The following is a 21831-nucleotide window of genomic DNA, read 5'->3' on the forward strand; positions in this document are numbered from 1 at the left end:
TAGAGGATTTTTGGTGAAGCTGCTTGTAATAAATGTGGTCATGTTCTTGAATCCTTATTCTTCAAAGTAATTCTAGTCTTGTAGTCTTAGTGTACTTTATGACACTCCAAATATGAAATGAACATACTCAGACTTCACTGCATTCAGAATATTACACAAAACAGATGCATGTGCTCTTATATTACGCAGTTAATTTTTTTGTATTACAGGCTTGAAAGGTTCATTGAACTGGTACATGCTGTACACTACTTTTTCTCTTTGTATTTTTTTAATGCACCTGGAAGCTTTTGTGTTGTTATTGTTGTATGTAGTTTGTTTGTTTATTTTATGGGTTGCCCTTTTGAGCAGTGAAAAGAGAAGCCTGGTGTGGCGAGATCTATTTACAGTCATAACCAATTATGGATTGACTTCCTGTGTTTTCTCTGCATTTTCCTGCAGTTGGGCTCAAAATCGGTTGTAGCTCGCGTTTGCCTTTTGCAGCATCCCAGTCCACAGAGTTAACTTCACTGTCACACAATATTGATCCTGCCACTGATGCTGCCTTTTACACTTTGTCATGCAGGAGGCAGAAAGTGGGAGAGGAATCATGGAAGAACCTGAACTGACTCTAATGAGCCTAAATGAAACCACTCTGCAAGAAGAAGAGCTAACCAGCAGTAATGGGGAGGAAACCACGGGGGACCGAAGTGAGAAGCCAGTGGGCCTGAGCGAGCGCCTCGAGCTGGAAAATACCACTGAGGCGAGTATCGATTCTTGCTGGGGTTCCTTGGCTTCTGTTATCAAGAGCCTTTTCTTCACTGCTATCCAGTAATGAAAATAAGAATCAGTTGAGATTTTTCAAGTAATAAAAATTGATAACATTCCAGGATGTCTCTTTCCCTTTTCATTTGTTAGTATTAAGAAAGGGTTAGTATTTTGGGCCACACAATCCTGACTATATGCTGTAAAGGTGAGGGGGAAATCTGTAAAATACAGCTAATTAAACCTAGAAATGATATCCATTGCATAACATTGGGCTATATAACAGATAGTTTTTACAACCCTATTTCCTCTTTAGTGTCATAAAGTAACCATCAAGAAAGCTTTGTTTTATATTCATTTGACTTCACAATTTCTTTCTCAGGACTTGACATCTAAGACTTCCATGGAGGAAGACCGTTCTGTGCCCACTGCTGCAGATAATGCTGCAGAAGAATGCAGGCGATCAAAAAATGAGTCATCGCCCTCGTGCGCAGGTGAATAAATAAATTGACACTACAACATTAATAAAATGCAGAGCTTCTAGGATCACTATAATTTTTATTTTTTATTATGGATCCCATACCTAACAGTAGGTTTATATCAGTTTAAATTTAGTTAAGAGTCCAGTATTAAATTATTTTCTTTGTGGGCACTGCATTATTTTATACATCTGTCCCCACAGCAAGACGTGAATTGCTCATTTCTGTTTTTCCTTTCTGTTTGAACAAGTGATGCTTCTGGAATTCCCTTCCTCTGCTGGTGACTTACAAGAGCGCTTTCTTCACAAAAAGAATGCATTAATCCAGAAGTCTGCTAAAAGAGTAGAGGAGATAAAAACTCGAAGTCTACAGTCAAGAGATCTTCACACATCTCTTGCACAGAGTTCAAGCTCACTCAAGAAGGCAAAGCCTCAGCCCTCGGGTAAGGAGCAGTTTATTTATTACTTTTGTAACAATTGTAAGTTTCCTTGTATAAGGGCTAAGGCATGTAGTTGTAATTACTTTGGCTTGATTTTCCTTAACATTTAAATCCCAAGCCCTTCTTTCCTGGTTTGAATATAAAAATGAATACAAATATGGCAAGACAGTTGTTTCCTTATTTTGTGTTCTGTTCTAAAACATGACCTCAGCCAGCGTGGTTGCGCTGAAGAAGGTGGGCAATGTGAAAGTCTGCACGCCTGAACAGAGGAAAGATACTGAAGCCGACATGTACCAAAGGACACAGAGGTGGGTAGAGCTTTTGCTTTATATATGATCTTCCCCATCTTTCCTTCATGGTATCACGATTACTGTGCAAAATAGATGAGGATAAAGTGACTTGTTTTTTGGGGGGGTTATCTGCAGTGTTTTTCTCAGCTTGTCACAGCTGTGCAAATTTGTGTAATTGTTTTGTTTCCTTCCCTGTTCTCCTGAGAGCAGTCATTTACAAGAGTGTGTGCTAGGAGGTACTGGTTTTCCACCAGTGGACAGTGGTGAGGCAACTGTCATTCCCTCTGACGAGGGACATTGTGGGACTGTCACCCTGTGGCTGTGGCATTTATTAATGCAGCCTCTTTCTTGCTGTTTTTCACATAAAACTTAAATAATGAGCACGAATTTGCTTTTGAGTCAAGAGGAAATGAATGGAAGTAGAACATTTCTGACAGTTTTGTCTTCCTTATTATAGAGTGCAGTTTGAAATGTATCTATTAACAATGAGTGTTTTGATTTTAGATTACAATTTTTATTCAGGAGTTGTTAGTCGGTCGGTGGACACTTATTTTAAATTAAGGTAAATTCCAAATTGTAACTTTTTTTTTGGCATAACAGAACAATTGGATCTATAGCAGTAATGTTTTATATCATGTTTGACTGGCTAATAGTGACCGTTGAAATAAAAGGGTTTATCATGAGAGCGGTGAGCTGTGTAATTTCACTACTTCCATGTGCAGAATAATAGTGGTGCTAATGTTTTTATAGGTTATATAATCAACTAGATGAGGTGAAGAGGCAAAAGGAAATTAAGATGAGACAAGAAGCCTCCTTAAAAAATCGTGAAAAGGCAAAGGAGTTCCAACAGGTATTTATAACTGCAGTGTAAAAACCTATATGGTAATGTTTGAAATGTAACTTACTGTTGCTTTAATTTGCTATGAACAGGGTGTGTATTTTCTGCTGCACTAATTGAAAAACTTACTAGTAATGTTTCTTCATTTGTGTGTTAGTAATGTCAAACACTACAGAGTTTAAATTAAGCAAACTAAAATGGAGGTCCAGTAAAATGGACTGTAATTTTCCCATAATGCTCCCTCACTCCTCTAAATATATGTTTTGGAATCAGTTTGCATGATGGGTATTTGAAGCTGGTTTTATCCTCTGTAAACTTCGGAGTGGAAAAATCTTGTGCAGATGTGAAGCACTCATAAATTAATTCCTTGAAATAAGGCAAGATGGATTCTAGAGTGGATATAAATACTACCTTGTGATATGAGGATGTTTTTCATTTTTTAGAAAATAACCAACCCAAACACTCCGTATCAATCTTATTTATTTTTTCTCTCCACAGAAAACTCTCCAGAAATTGAGAGCCAAACGGACACTGCACTGAAGTTCCTGAATTAAGTTTTTAAGTGATTATATTTTAGTAAAGGGACCAACTAAACATTTTATTTTTGTATGTATATATAATTGAAAACTCATATTTAACAAACTCATTAAATGATTGTCTGCTTTTAAGTGCACTTTTGTACAAAAATGTTTGCCTAATTAAAATGTTTTACAAGAATGTATTCCTGGGCTCTCTTTGAAACTCGGATGGTGAAATTGTTAGGATTTGTTTACTATTTAGATTATCTATCACAGTATGAGGGTCGGGTGGTCCAGTGTTTTCCCCATCATTATCACATGCACATCACATGCATATTTTATGTAGCTGATGTCATGTAAAGTATGGTGTAGTTGCCTGTCCCCCAAAACAAACCATTCAATTTATCTTCCCATTGCATTATTTTTACTTAAGTTTGTAATCTGTTGTAGTAGGTTGTAAATTCCAATATTTGTGTACATTTGATTTTCACAGAGCACCGAAACATGCTATAGGTGGAAGTCTCTATAATGCATATTAATGTACAAGTTCAGCAGTGTGGTTGAGCATTTATCCCTATTTCACCCTTCTAGTTTTTTTGCACTTGAGACTTGGACACAAACTTGGTGCTTTTCAGAAGTTCAAACTGGATTTGATAAGCCATAGTTGTCAAAACACATTGCAGTACTTGCAATGCTGGCATTGGACATTGGAGAGAGATGTGAAGATTCAATGCTCTGGATTGATTATTTCCTTGTTTAGTGAGTGTCTGGGAGCAGTGTCACACTGTGTGGATCGGAGTCAAAGAATCCTAGGTTCTGGCCTGGCAGTGCACAAAGCAGCATCTCATTGGGAGAGTTGATTTTGAATGCATTGCAGGTTTTATATGAATCCTGGATTCTTAACCTGGACTGCGGTCTTCTCACACATTGTATTTCTTACTACTGCAAATACAATTATTCAGATTTAATTTGGTAATGTCTGAAAGTGCCAAAGTAGTGTTTTAATCTAAATGTAAATGATCCATTAATAATTAATTATCATAAAAGGTACCTATATAAATGGTCTATTTTAAATGTTTTGTCTGTTGGCAATTTCACTTAATAAAATTATCAGGCTATTGACATTCTTTTTATACCATATTTTAATCATATTATGACTCTTCCTGTAGTCTAGAGTTCACTTTAATTTCACTCTATTGAGTTCCTGCCCGGATACTTCTGCAAGCTTGTTGTTTTTTTTGTTTTGTTTTTTTGAGAATTAGATAAAGTATTACTGGAATACATGCAAACTTCATGAAACTGCAGGAATATAACTGTTAAATGCTTTATCTAAAATTATTTGCTATTCTAAATTAATCGCATATGTCTTCATAATTGCAATTGTCTTCCAGTTAACAGTCATTTTTATTTAAGGCCTGTGTTGACTTGAAAATTAATTACCCGGCCTAATGTTTTCACAGTGATTAATTGGAGTCAGTAAGCCTGGCATTTGGATAAAGTTCAAGACTCTGTCTGAATCTGAACCAACTATTACAATGGTTTTAAATTATCAATTAAGTGATTTTATGTGTGTATGTATTTATTTTGAAGATTGGCAGATGCAACCAGGGTATGTTTGCACCATCACTCATCGCTTTAATTACTCCAGTACCTCATTGATCAGTATGAGCTGTCAAGTGTCTTATTATTATTTTTATTTCTTGGCAGATGCCCTTATCCAGGGTGACTTACAACATAAGTGCAAAAATACAGTTAAGTAAAAGTCTTTATCACAAGATTTTAGAGCAATCAAATTATTGTATGCTTGCATGAACACTCAGTTATGAGCATTTCTACTCCTGAACTAACCCACCCTTCCCTCAAGGTGTAAGGGAGACCATGTCCAATGATGGCATCATAAACCTGGCAACTGGGCTTTTGCTCAAATTGAATGCATTAGAAATATTCAAATATAAAGCAATTGTTCAAAAGCGTGACCCCATGAAGATCAAATGGACGGAAAGCATGACCCATGAATAAAGACTGCCATGTGCAGCAGTAAGTCTGACCTGTGGCAAATTTAGTCTGGCCTTCTGGTTTAACCTGTTGCAGCAACATACAGCACAGCAGTAAATTAGTGAAACTTAAATTCGCTGATGGATCCATTTGCCTTTTTCTTTTTTTTCTTCATTACTTTGATTCCCTGTCTCACTAATAAAAACAAATGCAGGGACCAGTTCATCATTATAACACTACATGCAAGTTCAACAAAACAATATTAATTACAGAGGTGTATGGCACATTTAATTCTCTAATTAAATTTGGTCTAAGTGATTCATAGGAGTAATCTTTTCCAGTCCAGTGGGCTTCACCATTCATCACTGCCCACCTAAAGTGCATTGAAGGAGCAGTTTATAGGATTTTCATTTTTACTGTTATTTCCTTTATTACTGTTCTCAGGGATTCTCTTTTTTTTCTCTGTTAAATCCATGCTTAGGTGACTTTGCATGGCTCACTGACCATTCCAGTACTTTAGTAGTGCTCTGATTTGACCAGAAGTCAGTCAGCTTGGTATTCAGGTTAATATTTTGTTCCCTAAAATGGTTAGCATTGCATATAAGAATATAATGAGAAATGACAATTGTATAAATTTACTAGGAAATGCAGAAAGTATGATGGAATGTTAATGGAAGATCACCTTCAAGCTAACGTCCCTGTATTAAGTATGCTACATATTCTTCAGCGTGCCTGTTTTTCAATCCATGGCTAATATTCAGTCAAATCCGTTTAATCTAACGCTTCTGCATATCAAAATCAGTTTTAATTTCCTGCCGTTTTATTCCCCCAACTATTGTTTATTGAAAGATTGTAGTGCTTTGAAGTGGAACCTGTTTTAACAACGTGTAATGCCTTTCAAAATACAAGTGAAGATAAGGCTTTGTTTACTTTGACTCGCCATGCTGATATTTTATTTCAGTTTTAACTTTGTAGTTACTTTTATTGTATCTCTGTCAGATATGCATGTGGAGTGTGCTCAAAGCTGGGTCTTAAAAATAAATGTTTGTCTGCAAATAGAACCGGCAGTTTTATTGAAAGGAGTATATGCAGTTTATTAATCATGACTTAAAAAATGACTTTAATCTGGAAAGCAGTGATACATTGCCTGTTTTTCTCTGTTAATTAACTCTGATAAAAGTAAAGTGAGGCACTCACATAATTAGTGTATTTAAATGTAAGTGACTTGTCTGCAAATTGCTTAATCATGGGAGACTTGAATAACCTCCAACAGTGAATTTATTATAGTCAAACTGCTTAGATTGCTTGAGGCCCTTCATTCTCATTTACCTTTATACCAGCTGGGTCATAAGATGTCCAAGATTGTATCATTTTTCCTACAGGAAGTTACACTTGCAAAGAACGGAGGAATACAGCTTCACAGTGACCTGGCAGTGGGACCTGTAACAGTTAATAACAGACAGATACATGTATCCAAGTGTGCTCAATGCAGAGTGGGTATGGTATTTCCCATCAAGATGAACATTGAATTGCAGTTGCACTAATTACCATTTTGTTCCTTAAACATGTACATTGTTTTTAAGGTTCATAATGCTCTTTACCCACAATGTTTATCATGCACAATAGAAGGTCATGTTTCACAATGGTCTAAAAACAACCTTAAACATATGACAAATGTGTTAAAGGACTGGATCTTGTTTTCTAATTTAAATACACGTTGCACACCCTGCTTTGATCCTTGCATTTCACGTTATCAAGATTACAACGTTCAAAACAAAACCAAGTTGAGTCTATTTAGTATACATGTCAGCCACCTGTTGCACTTTGCTAGCACTGCAATCGAGTCTTTTCTGCCTGTAGTGAAGCAGGAAGCGTTTCATTGGGGCTGCGGCAGTGGGGGCGCTATGCCGCTCCTGGCCGCTAGTCGGCGCTGTTCCGGCCTCCCTCTCCCCGGGCTGAGACGGACGGCTCTGCTGCCACGTAATCCCGGAGAGCAGAGAGACAGGAGGCGGGCGGACACAGCCAAACTGTCAGCCATCGCGCAGGATTACGAGCAACAACCGCAAGAAAGAGACCAGCCGAGCCTGTTCCTCCCCATTGAACCAGTCGCCCGGCTCTGCCGCTGTGTAGGTGAGTAAAGTGCGCGTTGTGCGAAAGCCAGGCTACTCCGCCGCGCAAGTAAGAAGTAGCACTACTTGCATTGCAGCCCGCGGTGCCGTGGGCTCGGGCTGAGCGCAATGTAAAGAGCTGTGCACGACATGCAACTTTGCAAAGTTGAGCAACAGAGGAAGAAAACACCACCTTTACCAGAAAATAGGAAAACGAGTCGCAATACAACTGCGGGTGTAAGCGCCGTCTGTAGAGGCTGCTATGTTGCGCAAATGTCCCACAAACTATTTTGGGAAGGGGCTTTACAGTGTAAAATGCCAAATAATTAGGAGCTGGCGTTATGTTTCCGTTTTTAAATAGACTTGCAAACTCAAGCAGGCTGCTCAACTGTGTTGGTGCCTGGAGAAGAAGACGGGGGTACAATGTGTCTTTGAACGGGAATGAGGTGTTTAACAGAGAAACAATCTCCCAATGTGATTACAGGAAACTTTACTAATGCACGGCACCCCGAAGTAATAAAGATAAACCACCAGCACCACAAAACCCGCCCCGTGAGCAGGGCGTGTGCGCACGGGTGGCAGTGTGTCAGTCTAGGTCGTTTCCCAAAATGCTGCAATAACAGCCCTTTGGCTCATTTCCCAATCCCTGAGAATAGCTTTCCTTATTGCCACTGCTTCTACATCTACAGGTAATGTCCGCTATAATCAAACCCCTTCTCTTTTGCTGATATTTTAACCCTGCCCTAAGCTACACTAGAAGTTGATTCTTTATGGAAAGAGTTGTAATTCAAATAGGTCAGTTCAGTTCTCCTGCGCTTTCACTCTTTTAAATGCATCCATTCCCTTCATTTCCAAGCGGAGTGGCTGGTCTCAAGTGAACCTGAATGCTGTAGTGCTGTGTGTCATTGTTTCACAAGTGCACCTTGTGACTGGTTCACCATATGCTGTTTGAACAACTTAACCCCTTTGGCACAAAAGTTTTATGCCACTTAGACATTGAATTAACACAGATTGTTCATAACTATGTTTCTGCAATTTGTTGTATCTACTTAAAAAAAAAAAAAAAATCAGTTGCTGTTTACTAAAGAAACTAAACTACACATTCCTTAATCTAATCAATAGCAAACGAAATCCAATGAAGAGTGTATTGGGGGCCTCTCACAAGACATTTACTTTTAATAGCTGAGTGCATTCAATGAGATTGTATCTTTTTTGCACAGAGGGAATTGGCATCTTCAGAGACTGACTTTTGCCCAAAGAGCGTGAACTCACTGAGGTGCAGACGCTAGTAAGTACATTATTTTCAGATAAATAAAATGCAGTGCTGTCTTCCAAAGTTATGTCCACATAAACTTTTTTTATAGTAGAGTATAATCACTCTATTGCATTCATTGTCACATGATATTTTGGCTTTAAATAATTTTTTTTAAATTAATGTTTTAGGTTTGTTCTTCCAGTAGTCTGCTGTCCAGAAAACTATATTGGACAGTGCTGTCATGTTACACAAGACTGATTTAAAGAATGTAAAGTATTTCAAAGGGTGATGACAGGCCTGTATATCATTAAGTTATGAAGGCATGCTGGAAATTAGATTCGCAAGTGTTAGGTTCATAATGGTTCAGAAGTACAATACTCTTAACCATTTAAACAGATTCTAATAAAATCTGAGATCCTGATAACTTTTGCTATGGATTGTTACCTAAATCGGCACAATAAAGTAGATAATCAATGCATTTCATAGGAGCTGCAGCCTAAGAAACCAGATGTACTTCCACTAAATGACTTTCAGTGTACTTGACTTCTAGTGGGGACAATATTTAGGGTAAATCTGTCCATTGTGCATCATGCAAGACACCTTAAACCAGAGGGAAGCACATTAAAATAAGTGAGATTTAAATTACTTTTCCATTAAAGTTATTGGCTTCACAGTTGCTGAAAGCTAATGCATCATGATGAATGACTAAATTTGATGATTTAAACATTAAGCCAGCCTAGGCTAAAATAAACACTGACAAAAAAATAAATTAGACTGAATAAGAAATAACATGCAATAGATGAATTCAAACTGATTTTCTTAGAGAAAGCTCCGAGATCCATTAGTTCTTACCTGTCATGACCTCATGAAGTTGCATATAACCATTGACAGTGTAATGTAGGGGACACTGTACACGTGTTGTGCCAATGTGCCAGTTTAGACTTGCAAATTCAGTGTAACAGAACAACTAATACAACCTGTATATTCAACAAAGCTTTGCATAGCTAAGTGTCTTATTAAGAGTAAGGTGAGAGAGAGAATTATTCTTTGATTCAAATAGGAAAAGGAAAAAGGGTTTCCAATAGTAGGACTGGAGTTGGGAAGCATTGATCTCAAAGCAGCAAACGTAAAAAAGATTGTTTATTTTGTGAAAATATTGTATTGACCGGGGGAATCATATGGAGATTGATGGGTTCACTTGCTTAATCAAACAAACCAGTCAAAATCACAATAAAGCAATTACTTTTGACCTTGGAAAAGCATGTGTTGTGGTGGCTCCAGGAAGAATGATACAAATAGTCCTGGTTCAAACCTTATAGGTGACATCAAGTGTCTTAGCTGACTGAAGAAATGCTGCAACTTAGACTAGCCTTCGAGAGAGATTGGTGAAAGGCTGAATGTGATTGCCTGGAGATGGTGTGAAAGAGTTTAAAATAAATTATACAGCAGACTGGCATGATCTGACAGCCATGAGATATGAAGGGGAGAAGTGTTATTTGTCAGGAAAGGACTTGGAACTTGTCATCATTACCTTCCTTGTTACTGGTGTCAAAAAAGCTGTGTTGCACATCTGTACTGAATATAATGTGTGGCATTAATGTGATTTGCAGAACTTTCATTCTTAATAAGCCTTGGCACCTCAGGCATAGCGATACACAGCTTCTCATGTGCTTGAATCCATTATTCAGGGAAGTTTGAACCCAGCTGACCAAATGGATATCATAAGGCACAAAGGTTTGTGTCAGACCAGGCCAGGTCAGTAGTGGACACTTGTAGGGCAGTGACTCGATGGTCACATGGTACTGTGTTTGATGTTCATTAAAATAAATTAAAAGGTGAGGAGGTTATTTTGTACATGTCTGTCTTAAAAGAATTAAAAGCTGTCAACACAGGAACACATTAAGTCACTTATTCCTTTTAAATTACAGTTAGTGCAGTTCCCTGTTGAGCTTGGTGCTTGTGCTAATGGTGACCTTTAACAGTACATATCATATTTATGACAGTCCCCATGCAAGCCTTGAACTTGTACTGACACTGATTGTAACCTTTCTCAGTGAGGCGCTAACCCTCTCGTTGATACGGCAAAGTGCATGCCTATCTATCCCCCTACCTCAGAAGTAATGCCTTTGAAGGCAAATGCACCCATTATGCTGAAGTCAAGGAATTGTGTGCTCTGGGAGAGATTACCTTTCATTTGTATCAGATTTAACCTCAGCCTCTTGAAGCATCAACAAGAGGTATTGCACTGGGCTAAAGTACTTTTGTCCAGTGCACACTGCAGGGTTTTATGTAATTTAGTTTATTAAAATAAGCATCTAATGATCCTTCACATGTTCAAGGGTTATGTAGCTGAACTAATGTTTATTGTAATTACATATAATTATCTCAAAGCCCATTTTGAAAATGGTGTGCAGCAGTGACCTCTTGGTACCAGGGGATGTCTCAATGACTGCATTTAACTTTCAGAAATTAGAACTGTGTAATGCTCATTAGTGGCAATGCAGGCCATACCTGTCTGAGTGAATGTCTGAATCATTATCTAGGTCATTCTGTTCTTCTCCTAGCCTCTGATTGCCTGAAACTGGTGGCAGTGGATGTTTCAGTCATCCCAGTGTTTTTGCAAGGATATCACCGTGTGCCATGTTGGATGGCGGGGCTGGCCAGGGAAGTAGCACAATGTTCTGATGTAGTTGGTGCCGTAATCATCCTCAGAGCAGAGTGGGTAATGCAAGATGTGTATAGCTTCATCATGTTTGAAAAAAGGATTCTCAGCCCCAGTTAAAACACCACCTCCACACGTGCCCGGTCTCTGGTTAGCCCAAGACACTTAGCCTTGTCTGTCTATTGGTAATGCTGTTGCAGAGTTGCACTAATTGAATTATAGGGAAATTATCTTGATCCAACTAGATACGTTCATAGTCAAGGGCTGAGGATTTCTGCACCTCCACTGTTTCCTCTGGAGATAGCAGTTGCCTCATGGGACTGTCTTGTAAATCAATAAAAAATTTAACTTAAGAGCTGCTTGTTTGCTTGTCGAGTGGTGTGAAAGTCATTTGATTACATTATTATTTTTTTCTTCCCTGTGAAGATGGTAAAATATCAGTTAGGGGATTCTCACGAAGTGCAAAGGAATTAAAGAAACCAACGCACCTGGTGTGAAAGGAAACTTCTTCACATGCTCAATATCTTCAGGTTGAGTTTATTGGTCCAAATCGAGTGCTAAAGTCTTTTAATTAAAAACGTAATTTTCAGTTGATTGCAAAAAACCTGACCGCTAATTCCCAAAAACAAAAAACAAAACAGTGCATAAACTCTCGCTCTCGATTACTCTGCCATGAAATTCTGTGATGCTCTGTCTGTTTACATTACAAGTCTGTATCTTTTTAATGTGTGATAAAATAATTAAAAATCACATGCAGGCTCTTATAACTTTTACATTTGTCTACAAAATTATAAATTTGCCTTTGTGTCTAATAGTGGGCAAGAACAACAAAATGCTAAACCACTTTCTCTTGCATCGATTTGCTTTAGTTCTTTGCTGCTTTCTGTCGGTTTTGCACTCTGGATATGATCAGCTGAGTTCAAAACATCTGTCTGCATCCATTTGTCTATGAATTGAAGTAGTAAAGTAACAGCAAGGAAAGTTAAGAATTGCTAGCATGGTAAACACTATAGAGTTCTTATATTTCTACCTACAGTGATATTCAGTTTGATATTGTAAACATGTGCTTCAATCTTGCTGAGTTACATTTTTATTCTGTTTTGCTTTGTTCTACTTTAGTTTATCTTTTAAATGTTACTTCGTTTTAAAAATGTATCGATATGTTTTCATAAGTCATCTGTCATTTAAATTGTATTACTAATTAATCTCAGTTTCCTTTATTTTGACAAGCTCTTCCTAACTGTACAGTCAGATCACATGACAAACTGTTCAGACCTCAGGTCTATAGGGCGTCTATTTGTTCCATTTTAGATTTATTTTCCAAATGCATATTACAGTGTTAACTCCTTGCATATCATCACATAATTGCCTAACTACATTGTGTAGAAAAGTCTTATTGTAGATTAATCAGAATTGTTCTTTCTCTGTTCGCCAGTGTGTCTGTGGTATGTATAGGTTTAATCTCTGGTTTATAAAAATAACTGAATGAGGAGCAAAGTTGCTTTTTGCAGGTTTTAGATTTAATATAGAAAATTATATTTAAAAAAAACACCCAGAAGTAGTTGTCTGAATGAATTGCTACACTGGGGTTAATATTTAGAGAGTTATTCCATGGTTGTGTTCTGAAAGTACATTATTGAGCAGAGAACAACTCTCCATTCAGTGTGAATGATCAAATCTCCAGTGAAGGGCTTATTCTTGCCATCAATTACTTTCCTTTAGTCCTGTACCTTAATGCTGAATAAAAGGCTTTCTGGTATGGTGCATTGGAGGACATAATCAGCCAGTCTTGACTTCTTTGTACAATGGATTCCTAAGTTGCTGATGTTTTTGCATTCAGAAAACAGGGCTCTGCACACACCATTTTACCAGAAAAGCATCCCAAACAGATGCACTTTGGTCCGTTATCATCATCAAATCTCTTGGCATAGGAATGATGCAGCCAGACAAAATGCAGCTTGAGTGTAACTGGAACAAGCATGTATAACATGTTCTGTAATTGTATGTCACAGTGGAGAAAGTAATGTCCTGAGCAGATTTTTTTTTTTTTTTTTTTTTTTGTCGGCCTAGTTTTTTTCCATCTCGGTCCATCTCCATCTATAATTTAAGATTTTTTTTAATGTTAGCAATGTGCTTTTGTACATTTATACTAGACTCTCAGGCTTTACTGTGGCTTTTGTAAACCCATTCAGCGTGATGCTTTTCTTTCCCATTTGTCTGTAATGGGGACTGGTTTTGCTGAAGTTAAATAGACTTATGAAAAAATTGAAATGCTCTAAAATCTCTCGGATCATGTCTAAAATGACAGTAAAAGGCATGATAAATTGTATTGCACTTTTGACTTTAAACCATCTTAAAACGAAAGTAAACATTTCAATTCTAATGTAGCTTTTTAAGCATCCATACACTGCAGCAATATTCTGCACAGTGAATTCCTAGGGACTTGCAATAACTTGCAATTTTTTTGATCTAACGTATTAAATGTATGCAATAATTAGACTGAGTACATTAACTTTGAAATATGGATTTTTTCTTTCTTTACGTTATTAGAGCTTGTACACTCATAAGGATACCTGAAATCAGTGTACCAGTGGTTTGAAAGCCACTGCGGTGAAGACCCTTTTCAGATATAAAAATTAAGCTTTTTAAGTAAAGCTTGATGCGTTTCAGACCATTGCTATAGACTGTTGTTTGGCTGCTCCAAAGTGACCATTTACTCTGTAGAGTGATTGGAATATGATCTTGAATTGAGAGAGAGAATGCCCTTTGCATATTGTTTAAATATAATGAATACAAGTATACTAATCATACACACGGTACAATTGGCACTGATTTGAACACTGACACAAAGTTGTTGTTTTTTTAAACTTTTGAAAAGCATGTTGTAGTGCTTCAGGTTGACACGCAACCTTGATGTCTTTTTCATTAGGTGAGAAAATGTTTAATGACTTCTAATGCCATTTTACTTGCATTCATTTGTTTTATTTTATTAAGTTTGCATTCCTCTAGGCAGCCCATTGTACAGTTGCCATAGCTACCAGTGTCATCGGTTTGTGGTCCCAGAAAATCCACCATTGATTTATCCCTGAGATTAAAATAAACGAGCTCTGTAGATTCCACAGTGAGAAACCCCTATATAACGAGAGCTGTTCTGCACTGTACAATCTGCATGTAGTTATGACTTGAAGAGCGAATAGGCCTACCTCACTGTGTTGCTCAGCTATTTAAGGTAGTTTATATTTTTATTTTCCTTGCCCACATCTTGGTGAATTGTTTATAGTAAAAAGCGTCTCATATAATCACTTTCTAGATGTCGGCTAGCATTTGTGTAAGGCATTTGATTTCGTTTTTTGGTTCTTGTACAGAAACCAACTAGCCTACATTTTTATGCTAGTTGAAGCTCATTTAGTCTGGAGAAAGTATTAAAAATGGGAACATTAGAAGAAATGTGTCCCTTCTAATGTAGAGGCCAGCAAACTACCGTACAGTGTATTTCGTAACATCAAAAAATCTTGGAGAAAGTAGTCATTTAGGGAGAGAAATTAAAATGTACTAGTCATGTACACCTAGCTATCCCCCTTTAAATATAATTTTCACAGCTTTTTGGAGCCGTTTCACAATTTGAAGTAATGCTCATGACCAAGTCAGTGCCGATCAGCCGGTCTGGTCCAGTGAAGCTGTTCTGTCCTGCTGTGCAGAAATGGAAGTTCCTGTGTGGTGGATCTGTACAAATGTATTTACTCGAAATGGGATGCGAGTTTGTTTCCAGCCAAGGTGGGGCATTGGAACTTGCTGTAATGCTGCCACCGAGTTGCCGAAATCACTGGGCGATCACTCGGCGTAATATGATTTGATGTTATGTTATTGTCTTCAGAATAGAATTGTTGCCGAGTTTTGTGTTTTGTTTGGGCTTGTGTGAAAATGCACTGTGCAAGTAAACCACTGTAGCATTTAGGAAATTTAAAACCACAAGTCCGATGCATCTTCGTATTTTATTACTACTTTCAATTTCATGAAGTGTGATCCAGAGCACCGTTTGTTTTACATAAAATGAGCTACATCTAGACAACAAGATTGATCAATGTACATTAGGAGTCATTTGAAAATGTACGGACACTATAGATATTTGAAATATCGTTTGTCTATTGGCTGAAAAAACAATCCTTTCATGTATAACAGCAGTTTTCTCGCAGCATGTTGTTGTTCCACAGGTTATTGCAAAATCCAGTGAGTTAATTCTGGTGTATTTTTTGGCTGTAGAATTTCAAACTCATGGCCTCAAAACATTCTTGCGACTACATAACCAATAGGGCAGTCGTTGTGAAATTGTGTGTCTGAGGGACATCTTAACATTTGTTTTGCACTTTTATAGACGGACATCCTATAATTACCCAGTTTTGGTCATGTGTATTGTTTTCTGCTCAGATCAGTTATGGATCATAACTCTCAACAGTCTTAAAAAAAAAAAAAAAAAAAAAAAAAAAAAAAACATTTGTATTAGTGTGTTTGGACTCATGCTGTGCTTGTTTGTTCTTCACATAAAAATGCATCTGGCTAGAGTGGAGCCTTGTGTGTGTGTGACTGTTTGCATATTTCAAGTTTTTGTTGGTTTTGTTCGTTGTCTGTCTTAACATCGCATGATTTAAATCAATTCCGTAGACTAAGTGGTTTGTAAAAGGAAAAAAAAAAATCTCTCACTTTTAGTAAACATTTAAGGTCATTCCTTTTAACTTGTCTGGAACTTTGTACCAATCTATTCCACTCTTTATTAAATTCCCATTTTTCTCATCAGACTGCTAGTTTAAGAAATTATTCATAGCAGCTGTGTGTTCTGGTTCATAATGAAATTGCCTGGTCTTTTGATTGTTAATGCAATGTTCTGTTTGGAAGAAGTATATGGGATTTACATTACTAGATATTTGGCAAAAAAAAAAAAAATAGAATCTGTCCTAGTCATTTGAAGCTGAATCATACAGTTTAGGCATTTAGATCAGTTTACCCTCTGGGTGGAAAGAAATGTAATCAAGAAAAAAGTTAATTTGCTAGTCTATGCACGACTGAGAATTTATAGATGTATATACAATATACACTCACCAAAAGGATTATTAGGAACACCTGTTCAATTTCTCATTAATGCAATTATCTAACCAACCAATCACATGGCAGTTGCTTCAATGCATTTAGGGGTGTGGTCCTGGTCAAGACAATCTCCTGAACTCCAAACTGAATGTCTGAATGGGAAAGAAAGGTGATTTAAGCAATTTTGAGCATGGCATGGTTGTTGGTGCCAGACGGGCCGGTCTGAGTATTTCACAATCTGCTCAGTTACTGGGATTTTCACACACAACCATTTCTAGGGTTTACAAAGAATGGTGTGAAAAGGGAAAAACATCCAGTATGCGGCAGTCCTGTGGGCGAAAATGCCTTGTTGATGCTAGAGGTCAGAGGAGAATGGGCCGACTGATTCAAGCTGATAGAAGAGCAACTTTGACTGAAATAACCACTCGTTACAACCGAGGTATGCAGCAAAGCATTTGTGAAGCCACAACACGTACAACCTTGAGGCGGATGTGCTACAACAGCAGAAGACACCACCGGGTACCACTCATCTCCACTACAAATAGGAAAAAGAGGCTACAATTTGCACAAGCTCACCAAAATTGGACAGTTGAAGACTGGAAAAATGTTGCCTGGTCTGATGAGTCTCGATTTCTGTTGAGACATTCAGATGGTAGAGTCAGAATTTGGCGTAAACAGAATGAGAACATGGATCCATCATGTCTTGTTACCACTGTGCGTGCTGGTGGTGGTGGTGTAATGGTGTGGGGGATGTTTTCTTGGCACACTTTAGGCCCCTTAGTGCCAATTGGGCATCGTTTAAATGCCACGGCCTACCTGAGCATTGTTTCTGACCATGTCCATCCCTTTATGACCACCATGTACCCATCCTCTGATGGCTACTTCCAGCAGGATAATGCACCATGTCACAAAGGTTGAATAATTTCAAATTGGTTTCTTGAACATGACAATGAGTTCACTGTACTAAACTGGCCCCCACAGTCACCAGATCTCAACCCAATAGAGCATCTTTGGGATGTGGTGGAACGGGAGCTTCGTGCCCTGGATGTGCATCCCACAAATCTCCATCAACTGCAAGATGCTATCCTATCAATATGGGCCAACATTTCTAAAAAATGCTTTCAGCACCTTGTTGAATCAATGCCACGTAGAATTAAGGCAGTTCTGAAGGCGAAAGGGGGTCAAACACAGTATTAGTATGGTGTTCCTAATAATCCTTTAGGTGAGTGTATAGGCTATATGTTTTGGGGAGAAAAATGAAGGAAATGAAAAGGCATGTCGGTGGATATTTGATTTCATCTTCGCGGAAGAATAAGGTCAAGAAAAAGCATGCAGTAGCAGTGGCCACTGAGTCAGAGCGGAGTTACCATGCACATGATACTGCTTTCTGCTGCCTTGGATCACAATACTTGGATCAGACTTCTGCACCCAGATTTCCCTGCCGACAACCTGTTTTATAATAGTTTAGAGTTTCTGAGAGCCGAGGACAAACCAGGCTGACCTTTCTATGTGTTTGCCTAGAAAGCATTTCACTAACACCTTCTTCTCTATTTCATTATTTCTGTTCATTTTATGTAGACTTATGTGTTTTACCAACTGTTTGATTTGTGTTGGTATATGTGCATGTTTAAATTCTCAAGAACAACCGATTTTCTCCAGGGGGAAACAATTGGATATATACACTCGCCTAAAGGATTATTAGGAACACCATACTAATACTGTGTTTGACCCCCTTTCGCCTTCAGAACTGCCTTAATTCTACATGGCATTGATTCAACAAGGTGCTGAAAGCATTCTTTAGAAATGTTGGCCCATATTGATAGGATAGCATCTTGCAGTTGATGGAGATTTGTGGGATGCACATCCAGGGCACGAAGCTCCCGTTCCACCACATCCCAAAGATGCTCTATTGGGTCGAGATCTGGTGACTGTGGGGGCCAGTTTAGTACAGTGAACTCATTGTCATGTTAAAGAAACCAATTTGAAATGATTCGATCTTTGTGACATGGCCCGTCTGGCACCAACAACCATGCCACGCTCAAAATTGCTTAAATCACCTTTCTTTCCCATTCAGACATTCAGTTTGGAGTTCAGGAGATTGTCTTGACCAGGACCACACCCCTAAATGCATTGAAGCAACTGCCATTGGATTGGTTGGTTAGATAATTGCATTAATGAGAAATTGAACAGGTGCTCCTAATAATCCTTTAGGTGAGTGTATATCGATGATGTGGTTTGTGAATTATTTGATGGTCTGTGGAAAAGTTACATAACTACATGACCATCCTATTAAATTTGCTACCAGTTTTCCTCTGCAGTGTCTGTGCTCACCTTGTGCCCTCTCACACCATCTCCTCAGCATGTAGGCCTAGCATTTTTGCAGTTATTTTCCTCATTGTGCTCACTGTTTCAGCCTGTGTCAGTTGCTTTTTAGTAGCCCAGTAGAGCAGGACTCTTGACCTCTTGATCTTTGGAGAGCTGCTGCAATAATGCATGAAAACACCCTTTTGGCTTTGTTTTTTCTGTGCATTATTGAGGTTCCTGAAGTCGTGGCTAAACACAGTAAGTGGTATGAAGAAAATACTCCTATAAATAAGTTAGAACAAAGGGGAATTGTCTAATCCATCTGAAATTGTATTGTGTAGGAAGAAAACCTGTAATCAATATGCGTTTGAAATGCATGGGTCTCGGCTTTTGTTTCATTAATCATTGTAACTGGTTTCATTATCTGATGGCAGATCGGTTTTCATGAAACTATGTGACATTTAGTATCCCGGAGAGGCGCTCTTACCTTCTGAATCCTCCGACCAATATTGGGCATGAGGAGGCGGGAAAAAAATATGAAATTCAGATGGGCAAACCAAGAGCGCAGGGTGTTTCTCAATAGTCCCTCGGCTCCTTCTTAACATTTCACATTTCGGTGCTACTGGAGACTTCAGGTGGGAATGAATTCTCGATGAGCTCGACGTCTTCTAATTGAGCTTCAGCAGCAGCTGCCGGATGCAATAGCAGAAGATGTCAGAGTGCGTTCAGACCTTTTTGTGGCCGCTGACAGTGATGAACTACCAGGCGCGTGATACCAGCTCTGCTACAAATGGGCAATTTCACCAAAACGGAGCTTAACTCTCTACTCTCTTACTCCCTATTGACTCCAGGGTTGTTGGATGCTGCTTTACATGGAAAGGTGTCGGGGACAGCTCTGGGGGAATTTCCCAGGGACTGAAAAGTCCTGTTGATAATGAGGCGTGATCATTAGTCAGTCTGTACTTGCATGTTCTTCCCCTGCAGAGACTGTCTTTCTACTCTGAATTCAAGGAAAGATGGCATTTTAATACATTCACAATGAAAAGAACCACCTTTGAATTATTAGCCCCGTGTCTCTTGCCTTTTAAGAAAAATCCTATTATACATATATGTATTAACTATAAAAACTATATTCATATAGTATATTTATATACTTGCTATAGAATTTGGAGGAACTAACGCAACACAAGATAAGCTCTCTCAAGAAACGAGAACTTATTCAGGAGAGAGAAAATATTCAAGACCCCAGATCAAATGTTAATTACACTGAGCTGTGCAAACCCACAAGGAAACATGAACCTGAAGATGTTAGCATGTTTAACTACATAATTAAAGAAACCATTTATAATAATGGGAACATAAAAAATGCAAAACGCCCCCGAATAGGAAAGAATCAAATCATTGCCCTGAAAAACGATGGTCCAACAATCAAAAACAGATTCGATTATCAGATGAGTGGAGGAATTGTACAAAAACGTATAGTGTTGACCTCTAGCGCAGCCAAGGTGTGGATGAATGTGGCAGTTGCCCAATCAGGATTGCCCCATGAGTCTTTCACCCTACTCTGCCCATCTTGTCACTTCATCATCCCGGTCGTCACTGTGTTGTTGTCATTGTCCCGTCCCGAAAATGTTAAAAAGACAATGGGCTGGAAACATTGTAAGAAAAGATCAAAGATGGACAAATGAAGCTATTGAATGGATTCCAAGAGATGGGGAGAAAAAAAAAAATCGACCACACAAAAGATGGGAAGATGAAATCATAAACTTTGCAAGTGAGACATGATAAACTGTGGAGGCCTTCATCCAGCAGTGGATCAATATAGGCTGATGGGGATGATAGAGGCTTATATGTTTGTTGCAATACTGTCAACAAGGATACTTTTAAGAGCTCAGTAAACTGACAATATTTGATTGAGATGGCTAATTTTATTTATTGGTTTTAAGTGGGTAGATGACATTTGCAATCCACTGTCCTTCTCATCACAGCTTAATAACAGCACTGCTCCAGAGCGAGACCTGTGCATTAATGAGTCTCTGGCTCTGGCAATGCAGAATCTGCTCCAGTTTCCTTGTCATCCCCATAGAGTGCGGAGCATTTGGGCTGGCCTGAAGCTGTTTGTGTCCGTCATGGCCATTAACCACATGTTGCAGGGGGCATTGTGACCTTCCAAGGAGATTACCTTGTAATTTCCAACAAGAGTTACTTGTCTTGTGTTTGAGGGTTATTCAAAATGATGAGAGTCCTTGCAAAGTGATTTTCCATGGTTTTATGTTTTAAAGTCAAGAGCATTTTTTGTTATTAGCATAGTCATGAAGAAATCATTTAAAAAAAGCCAAAATCACTTCAGATGATTTGTTATGCATATGCATCTTGTTTATTTTCCTTTGCAATAACTGAGATTTGTAATGACTTCCTGAAAATGCACTCTGTTCTGTTAATTTTATGAGCAGGAGGATATGTGGTTTTGCGGTTAAACTGAATCCTATACAGTATGCCAAGATGAATTACTCAAAAGATTCCATACTATAATTTGTCAAGTTATGAACAGCATATGTAATTAACCTCGCTTAAGTGCCTTTCTGGAATTAAATGAATGGAGTTTTTTTTTTTTTATGATGCATTGGAAAGGGTGCCAAAATCTTGAATAAAGAAAAATCCCTTTCAGATAAAATGTTTATACAAAGCAATTCAGTCTATTTAACTTGCACATCCTGTTATTTTCTACCATTGTTTTGTATATGTAGTATACAGTGTGTTAGTGTTGGGTGAGGAAAACACATGTATGTTGCCTTTAAAAACTTCTGATGAATGAATTATGAATAATCTATTTCTCCACTGACAGAAACAGAGGCCCGACGTTTCCATCCTTGTGGTCACAGCCCTACTCACTCATCGCCCCCCACATTGCTGTGTGTTGCAAAGAGCCCCTTCCGTTGCCTCCAGAGAGGGAGAGAGCCATGAGGCAGCTCAAAGGAAAGCCCAAGAAAGAGACGTCGAAGGACAAGAAGGAGAGGAAACAGGCCATGCAGGAGGCACGGCAGCAGATCGCCACGGTGGTGCTTCCCACACTGGCAGTGGTGGTGCTGCTCATCGTGGTGTTCGTCTACGTGGCGACCCGGC

At 38.4% G+C, this 21831-nt stretch overlaps 1 protein-coding gene and 1 long non-coding RNA gene across 4 annotated transcripts in view; both read left to right on the top strand.

The window, feature by feature from the left end:
- Positions 1-3502, top strand: part of cep295 (centrosomal protein 295) — a 32141-nt gene extending 28639 nt beyond the window's left edge. For all 3 annotated transcript variants that reach the window (XM_066699258.1, XM_066699260.1, XM_066699259.1), the window contains exons 28-33: positions 563-739; positions 1124-1235; positions 1471-1662; positions 1871-1967; positions 2700-2799; positions 3286-3502. In XM_066699258.1, the coding sequence (XP_066555355.1) occupies positions 563-739; positions 1124-1235; positions 1471-1662; positions 1871-1967; positions 2700-2799; positions 3286-3327 (720 nt within the window). In that variant the 3' untranslated portion in view covers positions 3328-3502. The remainder of the gene's footprint in view (positions 1-562; positions 740-1123; positions 1236-1470; positions 1663-1870; positions 1968-2699; positions 2800-3285) is intronic.
- A 3698-nt stretch (positions 3503-7200) lies between these two features.
- On the top strand, positions 7201-21670 carry LOC136746639 (uncharacterized). Its single transcript, XR_010816414.1, has 3 exons — positions 7201-7430; positions 8629-8696; positions 21554-21670. It is a non-coding gene; the product is annotated as an uncharacterized LOC136746639 (long non-coding RNA).
- The last annotated feature ends 161 nt before the right edge of the window (positions 21671-21831 follow it).

Source organism: Amia ocellicauda, chromosome 3 (assembly GCF_036373705.1).
Source record: "Amia ocellicauda isolate fAmiCal2 chromosome 3, fAmiCal2.hap1, whole genome shotgun sequence".
NCBI lineage: Eukaryota > Metazoa > Chordata > Actinopteri > Amiiformes > Amiidae > Amia > Amia ocellicauda.